The following is a 17,440-nucleotide window of genomic DNA, read 5'->3' on the forward strand; positions in this document are numbered from 1 at the left end:
TAGGTGCATTTCCCCTTGACCTAGAGATCTCTCTGCTGGGAATCTATCGCACAGAGGTACCTAACATATATGAACTACTACTAACCATTAAACGATGGCAAGCCATCAATTGTAAGTTACATCTTCATATAAAAGATGTTAAAATGTGAAAAATGTGTATCTCGGAACCAACAAAATAAGATATGCATAATGGTATTTATTGTGATATTATTTATAATGACAAAGACTAGAAAACTCAAGAATCCATCAATAGGGGACTAGTTAATAGAATCATGATACATCAGTATAATACCATGCAATTGTAAAAAATAATAAGGAAGATGTATATACACTAATACTTATAGCAAGAGCTCCAAGACATGTTAAAATAAAAGCAAAACACAGAATAATGTAGACACATGCTATCTACTGATTTTTAAGAAAGGTGAAAAATGAGAAACTATATTTCTTTGCAGGTGCAAGGTTAAATGAGACAAGAATGGGAGTGCAAGTTTTTGTACTACCTACTTAGTTTTGCCTTCTAAATTATGTATTTTAAAGTATATTTAATTAAAAAATATGTAAATACTACAAGAAACAGCTAAAAACTGTTGATAGTAGTTGCCTCTGAGATGCTGCATTAAAAAGGGGGAAGGGAAAAGGGGTGGAGAAGGGGAACTGCTGAGTTTCATTATAAGCCTCGTGTACTATGTGACTTCTTAAATGATGTGCACATATGACTTTGATTAAAATTATTTAAATAAAGCACCCTGAAGAACAATTTTGTATAAAAAAATGAAAAATCATTAAATTAGCTCTTGATTATCCAACTCTAAAAAAAAAAACAAACCTTAGAAACAATCCTATAATATTGCTGTATATGCTTACCCTGTTTATTTGGTCTGTATATTTTTACTTGTCAGTTTGTAAATACGTGAGCTCTTAAGTAGGGTAAAAAATGAAACAGCTATGAGAAAAATAATGGTGATGACAGCAAATGCCTATAAGGGTTGTTTTCAAACTTGAATGTGCACAAGAATCATGTGGGATGCTTGTGAAAGTTTGAATTCCAAGGTTCCATCCCCAGAGACTGTGATTTATTAGGACTGGGAAGGTGCTCAGTGTGTGGCTTTTCAACACAGGTTCAGTCATTCTAATGCAAATGGTCATCTGCATCTACTGAGAGAAGCTGTGGCGTGCACAAACGACGGTACATTGGAAATAAGGGCCCACGTGGAACCAAGTGAACATAATCAGAATGGTCTGAAACTACAGATAATGCTTGGGGTACAAGTGAGGAGAAGATGAAGAGTAATATGGTGTGTTTACATTAAATTTTAAAACTATCATTGCCTTTTAACATGAAGTTTTTTAAAAATTTCAAACACATGTTCCATATTCCACTTGCCAGTAATAAAATTATCTTCCAATTTTCCATTAAATACTGGTCAGTGGAGTATTTTTATCTATTTAGTTAATCTCATTACACTGCAAACACCTATAAAAGGAACTAATTTGCTTCCTCAAAGTTCAATTTCATGTAGTTAGTGGTGTACAAATATGTCTATAAATGCTGACTACCCTATCATCATACCCAAAACCAAAGCATCTGCATGAGAGACTGTCTAAAACCCCACCAGAATATTATAGTGTTACAAAATTATTTTTTAAAGAAAAAGAGAATTAAATAAAACAACACTTTAGCAATAATGTTTTGAAAAGCCACTTTACTGTTTAACTTTAGAAAATTATAATCACACTTTTTTCAGACATGCTTATATATTATCAGTGGATGGTATTTCAAGTTCTACTTCTATCAAGTAATGCAAAAGCACTGCCAATTAGTCAAACTTACTTGGTGGTTCTGTAAGTATATTTATAAGTGACTTCTCGAGAAATCTGCCTAGCCAAGGCAAAAAGTTCATCTCTTCTTGTCAGGAGGCCATTATCCTTCACACAGAGCTGAGCAGCCGCTTCATTAACAGTGAGCTGCATAGCAAAATAAAGTTTTAAAAATTATAAACACTTTTATTTCATCAATATATAAAATATTTCACTGAAGAATATAAAAAAGTCCTATCATTATATATTGAAGTTATAATTAATAAAAATCATGATGGTTTTTACTCCTAGTCTTAATGCATAATTTCAAAAGAAAATCAAGTTATCTGCCATCTCCCAGAATTCAAACTAATCAAAATAGTCATCTTAGTTTTATTTATTTATATCATGTATGTATGTATGTATGTATTTTTATCCTCATCCAAGGACATGCTTACTGATTTTCGAGAGAGGGGAAGGGAAAGAGAGGGAGGGAGAAAAACATCAGTGCGAGAAACATTGACCGGGGGCTTCTCACACATGCCTTCACTGGGGACTGAATCTGCAACCTGGGCATGTGCTCTGACTGGGAATTGAACCTGTGACTTTGCAGTTTATGAGACAATACTTCAACCAAGTGAGCCACACTGGCCAGGGCAATATATGCTTTAATTATTTTTGTTTAGGCATGAGAGTTTATAGAAAATAAGCAAAACAAAATAAAAAGTAAAAAATGTCCTGCATCTCATTTTTCTTATTAAAAAAAAAAAAACAAGGGATTTAACTACGTGATATGGTGGTAGTATTTCCCTAACTAAAAGTGAGTATACATGGTCTGGTAGATTTTTTTTTTCAATGTAAATTGACACGAAAATTCCTCAAGGAGTAAAAGTTAAATGATTTTAGTTAAAATAGTTACCAAAACACTTAGTAAGAATGGTTATTACAAATTAGGCTATATTGGAAAAACAAGGTCTTAGAGTCACTGAATCTCTTAAGAGTCATCTAATTCTATTTTTTCACGTAAGAGTTAAATATTGCCAATATAGAGATGCTAGTTGACCAAACACCCTGTACTAAAATCTAAAATAGTAAATGTTACCCAAAAATGTCATAATTGTTTAATAAACTAGAACATTTCCCCCCCACACATATAATTTTGTCAATTTAAATAGATATAGAACAGCCAAGACTTTTTTTAAAAAAGCACAAATTCTTGCCCTGGCCAGGTGGGTCAGTTGGTTTGAGTATTGTCCCATACACCAAAAGGTCACAAGTTCAGTTCCCAGTCAGGACATATAACTAGGTTGTGAATTCAATAGGGGAATGTGCAGGAGCCAACGAACGGATGTTTCTCTCTCACATCGATGTTTTTCTTTCTCTCTCTCTAAAATCAATAAAAACACATTCTTGGGGTGAGGATTAAAAGAAAAAAGCAAGAAACATGCTCATTCAAAACATGACTGATGGCGGAAAAAAAAAAAAAAAGGAGTGTGATGGCAGATGTCTCAGTTTTCTCAGGGCCCAACAGGGATATCACTACCTTGGAAAAACTCTAACAAGAAGTAAACAAGGAGACACATTGGACGCAAATTTGTTGTTAGTAATAGTTCTTGTGTGTTTTTTTGTAAGAAATCAGGCATTTACTGTTTTTCCTGACTCAGGTATCCCACTTTATTAACAATAATTTTTCTTAAGTTAAAAAAAATACAGAGAAGCAAAAGAAGACAGTAAATACAGCATGCAATCTTTCCATCAAAAATGACTTAATATATCATTTAATCTATGTGATTCCAATATTTCTCTGTGTACACAGAAACACAAATGTGAATAACGATTTGTAATCTGCCTTTTCCACTACTCGGAAAAGTAGTAGAAAATTTGTGCCATGTATTCTTTACTTGTGCCATGTATCAGGGCAGAAACTTGGCTTGTTTACATTAACATCTGGCATTAATTGGATGCTCAATAAGTACTTCTAAGAAAAATGGGGGGTCGTTTAATGTCCAGAGTGAGGCTGATTTAAATACTATTTGATAACATTTCAGTAGGAGCTTATGCACAACCACAGAAAATAACTTTTCAACAGAGACTAAAAACTGTTCTAGTATTCCTTCCATCATCCTACCAAGGAAAACAACACAACGCATTCTTTGTTACTGAATTCAGGCTCCAAAAGACAAAAAAAGTAGACTGAACTGTTCAGGCCCTCAGGGAGCTTCCTGGTAGAAAAACAGGCCAGAGGAATAAATAGCTTACCCCAAGTTATAGTAAGAAGCCAATCATCAACCTTTCCTATCAAAAATGTATTTTTTGTCAATGTTTTCTAGATTACATGCTCCCAGTCACTAGTAATTAAATCAACAGCCATTATCTTTTTTAAAATGATAATAAATACTTTTTAAAAACCATTACATTTTTCAAACAATAATAAAATACTGAAAAACAATGGTTGTTCACTGTGTCACCATGCTGGGGCTTTTTTTAATTCTAAGTTTCTAATTTTGTTAAAAGTATAAAATAAGATATTCTCCCTAACTGGTTTACTTACTTCCTCCACTTCCTCTTTTCGTGGCTAAAAATACCAAAATTCCATTCATAGCTTCATGTAAAAAAATTCTTAAAAGTTTGCTTTCTATCATCATAACTAGACTTAAAAAGTCTCTTTACTGGTAGCTAAAATGGTAACTTTTAACAATCAAATGATCGGGACTTTGGGTTCATTACTGTCAGCATGAAGACGCTTATGTGAATGTTGTGTGACAGGGAGGCTCAAAAGATAATCAGGACTTTCATTTCCAGCACGGGGTGGTATCGGTACCTGACTGGTCCCTCTCACAGATAACAACTACAATTTTTGGACAAAGTAGAGGGGAAAACCTTATTTTAAATACATCAATGAGTCAGTAAAACAGTAAGGACTATTGAGGACTATTCAAAATGAATGAAGAGAGCATCTCAAAGGAATACATAAGGACAGTTGCTAAACCAGATGAACTTGAGCTTCAACCTTCACAGCCTAGTGTGGCTGGTGAGAGCGGAGGGAGAGTAGTGAGAGGAAAAGTGAGTGTGGAGGGAAGGTAGTGAGAAGAAACACCCAGGATCCACCAAAAGTGAGGGGTCTAAGACCTCTCTCCTCTGTAAAGCTAAAATCCCAAAGCGTTATATGCCCAGTGTAAGGCTGACTTAGAAATACACCTCTACCTCCAGGAGCAATGCAAGGGAAACCACCTGTCTTGAACCTTGTCTTTCCCACTGAGTGGGAGAGAACAGAAGATACTCTCAAGAGGTTTCATAACCCAAATTAGCCCTTATATTTTTAGCCCTAATTCACACTAAGTAGTCTGAGATTTTATTTTTACAGGGTCCCAGAGTTGCACGGTGTATATAATACAGGTACCTGGTAGAAGCAAATGCAAATAACCTCTAGGAGAATACCTTTTCTTCCTAGGCCTCAAAACAGTCCCACAGTTCCAAGAAAAATGAGATCATAGATGGAAATCATAAAACATCCAAAGAAACAAAAAGCATCAAAAGTAAAAACCAGCAGAAACAACAGATAACAAAGTCAGACATCAAAGACTTCACTTACAGAAATAAAAGTTGAAAACATGACTAAAGAGTAATACAGTAAAAAAAAAATACCAAGAAAAATTGAGAAATCAGAGAGAGGAAGCTGGGGCAAAGACAAACGGAATTTCAAAAGCAGACAATAATCAGATAACCACTGACTTTTAAACACAACAATGAAAGACAAAAGCCAAGGAAATGGTATCTTCAATTGCCAAGGAAAAATAAATGACAATATAGAATTTGATACCCAGAGTAATTATCAATCAAGAATCAGGACAAAAGATCCAAGATAGCAGTGCAGTAGGTGAAACCTTCCCTCGAGCCCCCCCAGGACCAAACTGGAATTACAACTAAATTGTAAAAGAACCATCCTGAATAACAACTGAAGACTAGCTGAAGAGAAGTCTTATAATCAGGGATTTCCAGAAGAAACCATGTTGACACTGGTAGGAAGGGCAGAGACACAAGGGCTGGATCCACTCCCACAGGCAGCAGCCAGAGGGATATCTCAGCTGTGGGGAGTTCCCCTTGAGAAGCGTGGGGTCTAAACCCCAAGCCGGGCTCCATAGCCCAGGGCACCAGAGCCAGGAAGAGGTGACCACACAACATCAGGCTGTGAAAATAAACAGTTTCTGCCCACCAGAAAGAGATGAGAGTCTGCTAGAGACACCAACACCTTCTTAAAAGGACCATCATGCAAAATTTTGTTTGAAGCCAGACCCTGGGCTCCAGCAAAGGAAGGGCAGAGCAGACTAGAGACACAAAGAGAAACTGGTATTTGTGGCTCTGGGAAGGGAGATGCAGGAACAGCAGTCAGGATCCCCACGCTGAGTCCCTCTCCTATATTGCAGACGTCATCTTTCTTGGATGGAGAATTCCCCTCCATGTGGCATTAGGCTGGGGGAAAGCAACAGGCCCACCCTCTGGATTCCCTCTTGCCCCACCCTGTGGAGTTTATGCCCTGCTGGCGAGTATAGCCAGAGGTTCGTTCAGTGGCTAAGCCAAACAGGTAGCCAGAAGTCAGACGTAGGCCAAGGCAGATCTCAAGGTACCTTAGGACTTTTGTCCTCAGGGCTGGTGCTAATAAAGGTTGGGCTTGGTGTGCACCTTGATACTTTCCATGCACACCAAGGCCCAGCAGAGGCAGCCACACTGTGGATTGCTTGTAGTTCTAACAGGTTGCTGAGGGCCCGTCACAGGCAGCATCTTACATTGGTCTGCATCAGAGGCCCTCCCGAGAGGCTCAGAACCAACAAACCCAGCTTCAGACATCAAAGTAGGATTCAGTTAGCTTCACAAGAAATATATCCAAAGGGAGATCTCAGCAGGCACCAAACCCTGCTGAGGCAAATTCCACTTGGTGTGGTCAGCACCTACCTGCATAGCAGCTCATATGCTGCGGATGGGGATGAACCTCACAGCCAGCCAGCCTAAGGGTCAATCCCATGCACGAACATGCCAACGGCAATCAAGACTCAATTACAACAGGAAGGCCCACATAACCCACTCAACAGACATTTCTGGACCACCAGGCTAAGGTGATCAAGAAGACTGCACCACTGGACCCTATAGGACACCTACTACATAAGGCCACCCACAAAGACTAAGAGTCATAGCACACCTATCTAATACATAAAAACAAACACAAAGCAGCAGCCAAAATGGGGAGACAAAGAAACAAGACCCAAATTTTTTTTTAAAAAAAGCAGAAATCTCTAGAAAAAGAGCTAAACTGAATGGAGAAATATAATTTATCAGATATAGAGTTCAAAGTAATGGTTATAAGGATGCTCAACAACATGAAAAAAAAAAGACATAGACACCATAAAAAAGAACAGTCGGAAATGAAGAATACACTATCTGAAATGAAGAATACACTGGAAGGAATAAACAGTAGGTTGGATGAAGCAAAGAATCAAATCAGTGATTTGGAAGACAAGGTAGAAGAAAACACCCAATCAGCAAAAAGGAAAAAGATTTTTTAAAAAATGAGGATAGTTTAAGGGACTTTTGAGACATCATGAAGCATAACAACATCCACATTACAAGGATACCAAAAGGAGAAGAAAGAGAGCAAGGGATGAAGAACCTATTTAAAGAAATAATGACCAAAAACTTCCCTACATTGGTAAAGGAAAAAGACACACAAGTCCAGGAAGCACAGAGTTGCAAACAAAATGGATCCAAAGAACCCAAACCAAGACATATCATAATTAAAATGGCAAAGGTTAAAAACAAAAAGAGAATTTTTTTCATATTTCAAACTTAGCAGTTATTTATTTTTTATTTTATCTTTTCCATTACCATCTACCCTGCCTATACTCTCTTCCACCTCCATCCATAACACCCCCCACACCATCACTGCATTGTTGTCAACAAAGAGAAACTCTGAAAAGCCACAAGAGAAAAACAGACCATTACCTACAAGGGAGCTCCCATAAGACTATCAACTGATTTCTCAACAGAAATACTTCAGGCCACAGGGAACTGGCATGAAATATTCAAAGTGCTGAAAAGCAAGGACCTACAACCAAGGCTACTTTACCCAGCAAGGCTCATTTAAAACTGAAGGAGAAATAAACAGCTTTGGGGATTTATTGCCACCAAACCACTATTACAAGAAATGTTAAAGGACCAAGGAGGAGAAGGAAGAAGAAGAACAAGGAAGAAGAAGACAATGACAACAACAAAGGAACACAGTTAAAAGAAAAAAATCGCAATAAAGACATACCTATGAATAATCACTTTAAATGTAAACGGCTTAAATGTTCCAATCAAAAGACACAGGTTACCTAAATGCATAAGAAAACAAGATCCATATATATGCTGTCTACAAGGGAATCACCTCAGAATAAAAGATACACACAGACTAAAATTAAAAGAATGGAAAAAGATATTCCATGCAAGTGGAAAGGGGGAAAAAGGTGGGTAGCAATACTTACGGCTGACAAAATAGACTTTTTAAAAAACGGCTACAGTAAGAGACAAAGGACACTACATAATGATAAAGGAAGCATTCCAACAAGAGGATATAACCCTTGTAAACATTTATGCATCCCGCATAGCAGCACCTAAATAAGGAAAGCAAATCTTGATGGACATAAGGGAGAGATTGACAGTAATACAGTCACAGTAGGGGGTCTTAACACCCCATCAATATTAATGGATAGATCTTCCAAACAGAAAATCAACAAGGAGACAGCAGCCTTAAATGATACACTACAGCAAATGAATTTAATAGATATCTTTAAAGCATTTCACTCCTAAGCAGCAGAATATACATTCAAGTGCATATGGAATATTTTCTAGAAGAGACCACATCTTAGGACACAAAACAAGTCTTAATAAATTTAATATGACTGAAATCATATCAAGCATCTTCTCTGACTATAATTATATGAAACTAGAAATCAATAACAAGAAAAAACAACAGGAAAATCACAGGAAGGCATGGAGGCTAAATAACTTGTTACTAAACAATGAATGGGTTAACAATGAGATCAAGGAAGAAACCAAAAGATACCTTTAAATAAATAAAAGTGAGAACACAACAACCCAAAATCTATGGGACACAGTGAACAGTCCTAGGAGGAACTGATTGTTGGAGGGGTTGAGGAGAAAAAGAGAGATAGAAGAGAGAAGAGAGGGAGAAATGGGGGAGAGGGAGAGAGGAAGCTCATGGGCACAGACATAAGTGTGGTAATTGCCAGGGGGAAGTGGAAGGTGGTGAGATTATAGAGGGGATAAATGGTGATGAAAGATACTTAACTTGGGGTGGTGAACACACAATACAGAGGACATATGATATGTTATAGAACTGTGCACCTGAAACCTGTATAATTTTGTTAACCAGTATCACCCCAATAAATTCAATAAAAGGGAAAAAAGAAAATACAGAGCAAGATCTGCATATGATATATTCTTCTGTAAAATAACATAATCAAGTTTCTATATCTAACTATTATTTAAAATTATTGGGTATATATGAAAGGTTGATAATTTTTAAGCTAGGTGATGGCAACATGGGAATTTATTGTATTATTCTTTCTACTTTGCGTACATACAACATTTTCCATGAAAACAGCTTAAAATAAGAATCAGGGTAAAAAAATCGGAGCAAAATATTTTCTAGTGGGGTGGAGAAGGACAGAACTTGCCAGTTGTAGAACTTCATTAAGAAAATTCTATATGATGCACCTCAGGCTGAAAATAAATTTATTCCAGATGATCAATTTGAGATATAAAAAGTTGAAAACAGGAAGAAATACAAAACAAATGGAAATAAATTCAGAATATTAGTCACTATAATAAATGTAAATGAACTAAATATTCTAGTTAAAAGACAAAGAATGTAAGACTGGGCCCTGGCTGGTGTGGCTCAGTGGATTGAATGCTGGCCTGTGAACCAAAGGGTTGCAGGTTCAATTCCCAGTCAGGACACATGGCTGTGTTGTGGGCCAGGTCCCCAGTAGGGGGCATGTGAGAGGCAACTACACATTGATGTTTCCCTCTTTTTCTTGCTCCCTTCCCCTCTCTCTAAAAAATAAATAAATAAATAAATTACTAACAAAAAGAAAGCACTTGTATTTTTACTAATATCAAAGAAAATAGGTTTTTAAAGCAAAATAGATTATTAAAGAGTAATATATAAGGTTATTGCTTAATATGAAGAGAAACAGATAACTCCACAATTACAATAAGTGATTTTATATTTTTAATTTTTTAAAGATTATTTGTTTGTTTGTTTGTTTGTTTTTAGAGAGAGGGGAAGGGAAGGAGAAAGGGAGAGAAACATCACTGTGTGGTTGCCTCTCACGTGCCCCCAACTAGGGACCTGGCCTACAACCCAGGCATGTGTCCTGACTGGAAGTCAAACTGGCAACCCTTTGGTTTGCAGGCCAGCACTCAGTCCAGAGCCACACCAGCCAGAGCATAGTAGGTGATTTTAACACACAACTCTCAGTTACTGATAGAACAAGTAAAAAAAAAAAGATTAGATAATTTGAAAAACAGAGTTAATAAGCTTGTTGGAACAGACATACACAGAATACTCTTCCACCACAACTGCAGAAACACATATAAAAAACACTCACCACATACTGGACCATAACTAAAATCTCAACAAATATTAAAGAGTTAGCAATATGCAAGCTATGTTCTCTGACTATAATGTAATTCAGTTAGAAATCATTAGGAAAAATAATTAAGGACAAAACCCTTATATCTGAAAAATGAAAAAAAAAACCACTTCTAAATAACTCAAGAGTCAGCAAATAAATTATAAAGAGAAATAATCAGAATTGAAAAATAATAAGATAACTTTGTATTAAGACTTTGAATGCTAATTCAATACACAGTGAGAATTTAGAGCCTTAATTTTTTATATTAGAGAACAAGCATTCATGAACTAAGCAATCAGCTTAAATGAGAAAAGGACAATAAAATAAACTAAGAAAAGAGAACACACACACACAGCACAACTAAGAATATCAACTAAACCAAAAGGTGCTTCTTCAAAAGGATTAGGAATTAGAAAGTTTTCTTCTGCAAAAGATCAGGCAGAAAATATTTTACCTTTACAGGCCAACAGAGTCTATGCTACCACTACTGAGCTCTGACATCAGAGCTCACAAGCAATCACAGAGATAAACAAATGGGTACGGCTGTGCTCCAATGTATGTTTATCTACAAAATCAGGAGGCAGGCCAGATTTGGCCACAGGCTCTAGTTTGCAGCTCCCTAAAAAGATTAATGAAATTGATACACCTCTGGCAAAACTGATGAGGGGAAAATGGATTTAACTATAAAAATAATATTAGAGCTTAAAAACTATAAACAACTTTATGCTAGTAAGTTTAAAAACTTAGATGAACATATTCCTAGAAAAATGTGACTTAACAAAAGTGACTCAAAAACAAACAGACTACCACCATGGCTGGTGTGGCTCAGTGGACTGAATGCCAACCTGCAAACAGTTGCCAGTTTGTTCCCCAGGCAGGGCACATGGCTGGGTTGTGGGTCAGGTCCCCAACTGGGGGTGTGCAAAAAGTAACCATTCATTGATGTTTCTCTTCCTCTCTTTCTCCTTCCCTTCCCCACTCTCTAAAAATAAATAAAGAAAATCTTTTAAGAAATTACAATAAAATAAAAAAGAAACAGACTACCCTAAAAGTCCTATAATTCATTTTTTGAAATGATCAAAAGGAAATGACCAACATTTGTGTTTAAGTATTAGATGCTGAAATCTATCCATTCTAAGCTGTGAGTTCAGAATAAGGCATCATAACTTACTAATAAATGGGTTCAGGTCTATGGGGTTCCCAGATTCAGCATTCTTCCTCTCTCACAACTAAGGCTGTTGAACTCCTCTGAAACACTAAGCCTTGACTTCTCAACACTACAATGGAAACTGACCTTATAAACTTGACATTATCATCCTTATCTCGATAATGTGCTGACCACTCCAATTCCTGCAGAAGTTCTACTAGGTCTACAATTTACCTATTGACTCGATCTATACACTTGCCCCTCTTCCTCTTCCTATCTTTGAGTTCTAGAGCTGCCTTGGCTGGAAGCTGTTATATGCTGACAAACATTCTATTATGCCAAGTTTTCTACTTATTTATGTTCCTGAATATTACGAGTTCCTACATTCTCTATTGCTTTGCTATTCTTAAATTGTAGTTTGTTTTTCATTCATTCATTGATTTAAGATCTGACTGTTTAATTTACCACATATCTGCTAACACATCTTTCGATAGATGGAACAATGCCTGCCCAGAATTCTTTCTAGTACTGCTTCTGGATTTGTGCCTTAGTCCCCGTCCCACACCAACAATTAGTGTGGTTCTAAGCCTCAGCCCCTCATACTATCTTCAAGATCTGACTCCTCTAAACCAGGCCATCCCTAGCCAGTTCCTAAGACCAGCACTGATTCTTTAGCTTATAAAAAAGTATTTATAACAATAATTTATTCCGTAACTGTGAGAGTTGAAAAAAATCTTTTCAGATATAGATAAGCTCCTACATCTTTCATCCACTAGTGACCTACATACAGCTCTATGTCTTGAAAGATTAAAAGAACAATGTCCATGGGGTTTATATATTTTAAAAAAAAGCCTCTCAGAAATACTACCAACAGTTAATTAGTAAGTCATATATTTCCTTATTTGGAAATTGAGGACAAACCAGTAATATTCATTAATCTTAGGAATTTAGAAAAACTAAAAAAATCTCTCTCATTTTAAATAGTCAAGTAAAAAAATGTGAAATTACCATAATATCTAAAAGGTACATTTAATAGTACTTTTAATTCCCTAAGGATTTCTTAACTTCTGCTACGTTTTTGAATGGTTACTACTTTGAAAAACAATCCTGATTTATAATCTTCTCTCCTGAACTATATTATTGGACCAGATTCACATACTTGAGTTACAAATAACAAATGCTATAAGTTTCAAAAACACAAGCCACATTTTCCAAAGCCCCAGCCCCACATCTCAGCCTACTAGCATTCATTTTAAGTATTCCCTTCTTTTGGGAAAATCACAATGGTTTCATTACTTAAATACTATCTGTACCTATTTACCCAAAGAAGCAAAGAGCCTCTAAGCAAAAGCCAAGTATGAAATAATTTGTTACGAATTTTTTTAAGTACATTACAATTTTTTAAAATAATGTGAGGTCAAGTGGGTTTATTAAAGTAATTTTTATCATACTTTTGTTTTGATAAAAATACATGTCTTGTAACTAAACTTTGTGTTTCATTTGCTATGTTTTATATACGCCTGACCCATGGACACATAAACAATATTGGGATTGCCTGGGGCAGGGGTTGGTGGAGGTGGGCAAAGGGAGAAAAAGTGGAGATAACTGTAATAGCATAAACAAAAAAAGCAATTAAAAATTATATGAAAACTGGATTAAAGCATGAAATGAAACTGCCAACATGTTATGCCCTTTGTTTTCTATTGCTGATAGCCTTTTAGTAGATTCTTTTATTGGTTCATAGGTAGTGAAAGTATCCAAGTATATCTGAATTATACCACTAAGTGTATTTTCTAGCTCCACTCACAAGTTCTCATGAGTCAGATGTTGTATGGCAACAATAATACATAACAATTGTAAAAGGATATGCCCAAAAAAGATCAAATCACTGATTCACTGCACTTAAGTAATTTTGCTAACCAATTCTATGATCTTAAGCTCCAGTGTACACTCGTACCTAAACTCATTTATTTAAAAAAGTCAGATAGTAAACTTGTTGCAAACATGATTAATATACAAAAGTCAGGCAGTGTGAGAAATTTTTTTAAAATGTGGGAAACATTCATATACAACAATTTATTTATAACAACCTTATGTATCTGCATATCCTATATTAAAAAATAAATTTACATATACATTATACAGACATTTAACATACATATATATACTACGTAGTACATGACCTAACAAGAAAGGTGTAAAACCCATATAAATAAAGAACTTAAAAAATTACCCAGGAATATAAAAGATCTAAGTAACTAACTACCGTACATACCCTATGTTACTGTATGGGAGTTTTCATTATTGTAAAATGTCAATTTTTTCCAAATTAATCTCTACTTGTAAGGCATTTCTAATGAAAATACCAGCAGAAATTTTGGGGAAATTTAACAAGCACATTAAAAAAATTTCATTGGGAAGGAGAAATGCATAAGATTACCTAAAAAAAACAGAGGCTGCAATACAAGACTATTAAAGTGGCACTTCCTTTCCAGACATTAAACTATATTATTTAGCTAAATTAATTAAAATAACTCTATACTGGTGAAAGATTGAAGAACTAGACTGATAAACTCATATAAGACATAAAATTAAACTTCCACATGGCAGTCTGAAAGTCCAAAGGACAAATGAGAATCTGGGAAAATATTTACAACATAAGACAAAAGGTTAATATCCTTAGAATATAAAAAGTTCATACCAACCAATATTTTTAAAGGTAAGACAAAAATCTCAACATTAAAACAAAGAATATAAACATAAAATTGAATCTGTTATATGAAAAGATATGAAGACTGGCAAAGACTAAAAACAATAATAGTCAATAATATTGTAATAACTACACATGGTGCCAGGAAATATGTAGTGCCAGAACAGTACTATGTACTATTGCTAAGGAAATAGCAAGGAAACACTTTGTAAAGTATATGATTATCTAATCACTATGCTGTACACTGAAACTAATACAAAATACTTTTGCATGTAAGCTGTAACTGAAAAAATAAAAAACACTTAAAAAGAATGATAAACACAATATTAGCAAAATAGCAAAGTGGAGAAACGGACACTTGCATATAATGATAGTGGAAGTGTAAATTGTTGCAGCTTTTAGAAGGCAATTTAGGAGTATGTACTAAAATATTAAATATACATATCCTTTGATCCCATAATCTTACATATTGAAACCTATAGAAAAATATGCAGAAGTCTGTAAAGGTGCACATGTATAATGTTCAATCATCATCGTATTTAATATAAAAAGGAAACAACCTATATAATATCAAAAGGTGAATGGTTAAGATAAATAATGGAGTACAGTGCGACTCATAAAGATGTTAGCGCTATGTGTATTGACTTAAAAAATATCTAATAGGTTTTCTGGCCAGGATGCTTTGCTTCCTTGCAAAACCAAGAGAAGGATAACAACCAATTTAAAAACAAAAAACAACCAGAACTGACAAAAAATGGAACTGTATGGAAGTCTGATAACCAAAGAGTTAAAGAAGAAACATTCATCTAAACTGGTAGGAGGGGTGGAGATGGGAAGCCTGGGCAGAGCGGACACATGACAAAGCAGCAGCTGGCAGAGCGAGTGGTCCCACATTTGCGTGTGGATAAGCTGGGAGGTACAGCTGGGGAGTGAGACAGACCATACAACCCAGGGTTCCAGTATGGGAAATTAAAGCCTCAGAACCTCTGGCTGTAAAAATCTGTGGGGGTTGCTGCAGTAGGTGAAACTCCCAGCCTCACAGGAGAGTCTGTTGGAGGAGACCCAGTGGATCCTAGACCATACCCAAGCCCACCCACCTGGGAATTTGAAAGGGCACAATACACTTGTGGGAAGTGAAGGAAGTAACTGAAAGTGGGCAAGAGCTGAGCAAGTGGTACTGTTCCATCTTGGACCCCTCCCCCACAGTCAGCGCCATAACACAGCCAAGTGAGTTGCCCCATCCTGGTGAATACCTAAGGCTCTGCCTCTTACAACATAAACAGTGCCCCGAGACAAAGAAATATGGCCCAAGTGAAAGAACAGAAACTCCAGAAAAACTCCAGAAAGTTTTAGGACCTCTGGGACAACTTCCAAATTGGGGTTGCCAGAAGAGGAATAGGGGTGCCAGAAGAGGAATAGCAAGAAGCTGGAAACTTATTTGAACAAATAATGAAGGAAAACTTCCCCAATCTGGTGAAGGAACTAGACGTACAAGACCAAGGAGCTCAGAGAATGCCAAAGAAGTTGAGCCCAAAAGGGAACACACCAAGAAACATCATAATTAAATTACCCAAGATTAGAGATAAGGAGAGCATCTTAAAACCAGTAAGAGAAAAGGAGACAGTTACCTACAAAGGAGTTCCCATAAGACTCTGAGCTGATTTCTCAAAAGAGACCTGACAGGTAAAAAGGGGCTGAAAAGAAGTATTCAAAGTCATGAAAGGCAAGGACCTACATCCAAGATTGCTCTATCCAGCAAAGCTATCATTTAGAATGAAAGGGCAGATAAAGTGCTTCTCAGATAAGGTCAAGTTAAAGGAATTCATCCTCACCAAGCCCATACTCTGTGAAATGTTAAAGGGATTTATCTAAGAAAAAGAAGAAGATCAAAACTATGAACAGTAAAATGACAACAAACTTAAAATTACCAACAACTGAACCTAATAAAAAACAAAGACAAACTAAGCAAACAACTAGAACAGGAACAGAATGACAAAAATGGAGATCACATGGAGGGTTATCAGTGGGGAGGGGAAGAGAGAAGAATGGGGAAAAAGGTACAGGGAATAAGAAGCATAATTCATGGTTACAAAATAGACAGGGGAAGGTTAAGAACAGTATAGGAAATGGAGAAGCCAAAGGACTTATATGTACAACCCATGGTCATCAACTAAGGGGGGCAATGCTAGAAGGAGGAGGTTGCAGGGAGGAAAGGGATAAAAGGGAGAAAAATATGAGACAACTGTAATAGCATAATCAATAAAATATACTTTAAAAATATGTCTAATAGTATATCATACTATGTGTTTACTGTTAATTTTTAAAAAGAAAGGAATTTGGAGAAGAGTGTGCAAACATGATCCCATATTTGTATATGTAAAGAAAAGCACCCAAAAGTTTACAGATTCAATCACTTTATATCCTTTTGCAATAAATGAATACAGTTACTTTACAATAAATAAATATAATACAAAAAATAAATATTTTACAATAAGTATATATTCTCTTTTGGTGTTAAAGTATAAGTCTGGGGGAAAGATCTCATGTTTCTAAAATGAAATTCTGTGTCCAACTGGACATTTTTTTCACACAGCTTATTTCTTTCTTCTAAAAAATAAATGGCTAATAAAAATTCAGCTATGAAATACCCTTTTTAAGTTTTGAAAATGCACTTATTTTTCAAGCATTTGTTGGGTGTGTTAGGCTCAGAGGATATAAAATGAGTGAGATATTATCTCTGCATTGAAGAGACCCAATATACTGAGACAGACTAGTATACAAATAAGTACAATAAAGTGCTGAAATTAAAGGTACTGCAACGTAGTATATGCAGGGATAAAAATGCAAAGGTTATTCTAATTCAGAAAAAAACATATCAGAAGAGAGATAAGCTTATGCTTGAGTTAAATCTTAAAAATGTTGTGTTGGCCAAACAGACAACAGAAAGGGAGTAAATGAAATGCTATGTATACATGCATTCTCACACTTAAGCAGAATACTTCTGGGACAAGCACTGAAGATAAAACAATAAGATATTTAAATGCCAAATGTCAAACCAAAACAATATAAACCCATATAAATGAAAACAAA

The 17,440-nt window shown here is 35.7% G+C and overlaps 1 protein-coding gene across 2 annotated transcripts in view; it reads right to left on the minus strand.

Annotated features, from left to right (window-relative positions):
- NAB1 (NGFI-A binding protein 1) overlaps positions 1 to 17,440 on the minus strand; it is a 48,653-nt gene that overhangs the window by 20,280 nt on the left and 10,933 nt on the right. For both annotated transcript variants that reach the window (XM_045826132.1, XM_045826055.1), the window contains exon 3: positions 1,835 to 1,968. In XM_045826132.1, the coding sequence (XP_045682088.1) occupies positions 1,835 to 1,968 (134 nt within the window). The remainder of the gene's footprint in view (positions 1 to 1,834; positions 1,969 to 17,440) is intronic.

Source organism: Phyllostomus hastatus, unplaced genomic scaffold, assembly GCF_019186645.2.
Source record: "Phyllostomus hastatus isolate PE091 unplaced genomic scaffold, TTU_PhHast_1.1 phas_contig_1, whole genome shotgun sequence".
Lineage (NCBI taxonomy): Eukaryota > Metazoa > Chordata > Mammalia > Chiroptera > Phyllostomidae > Phyllostomus > Phyllostomus hastatus.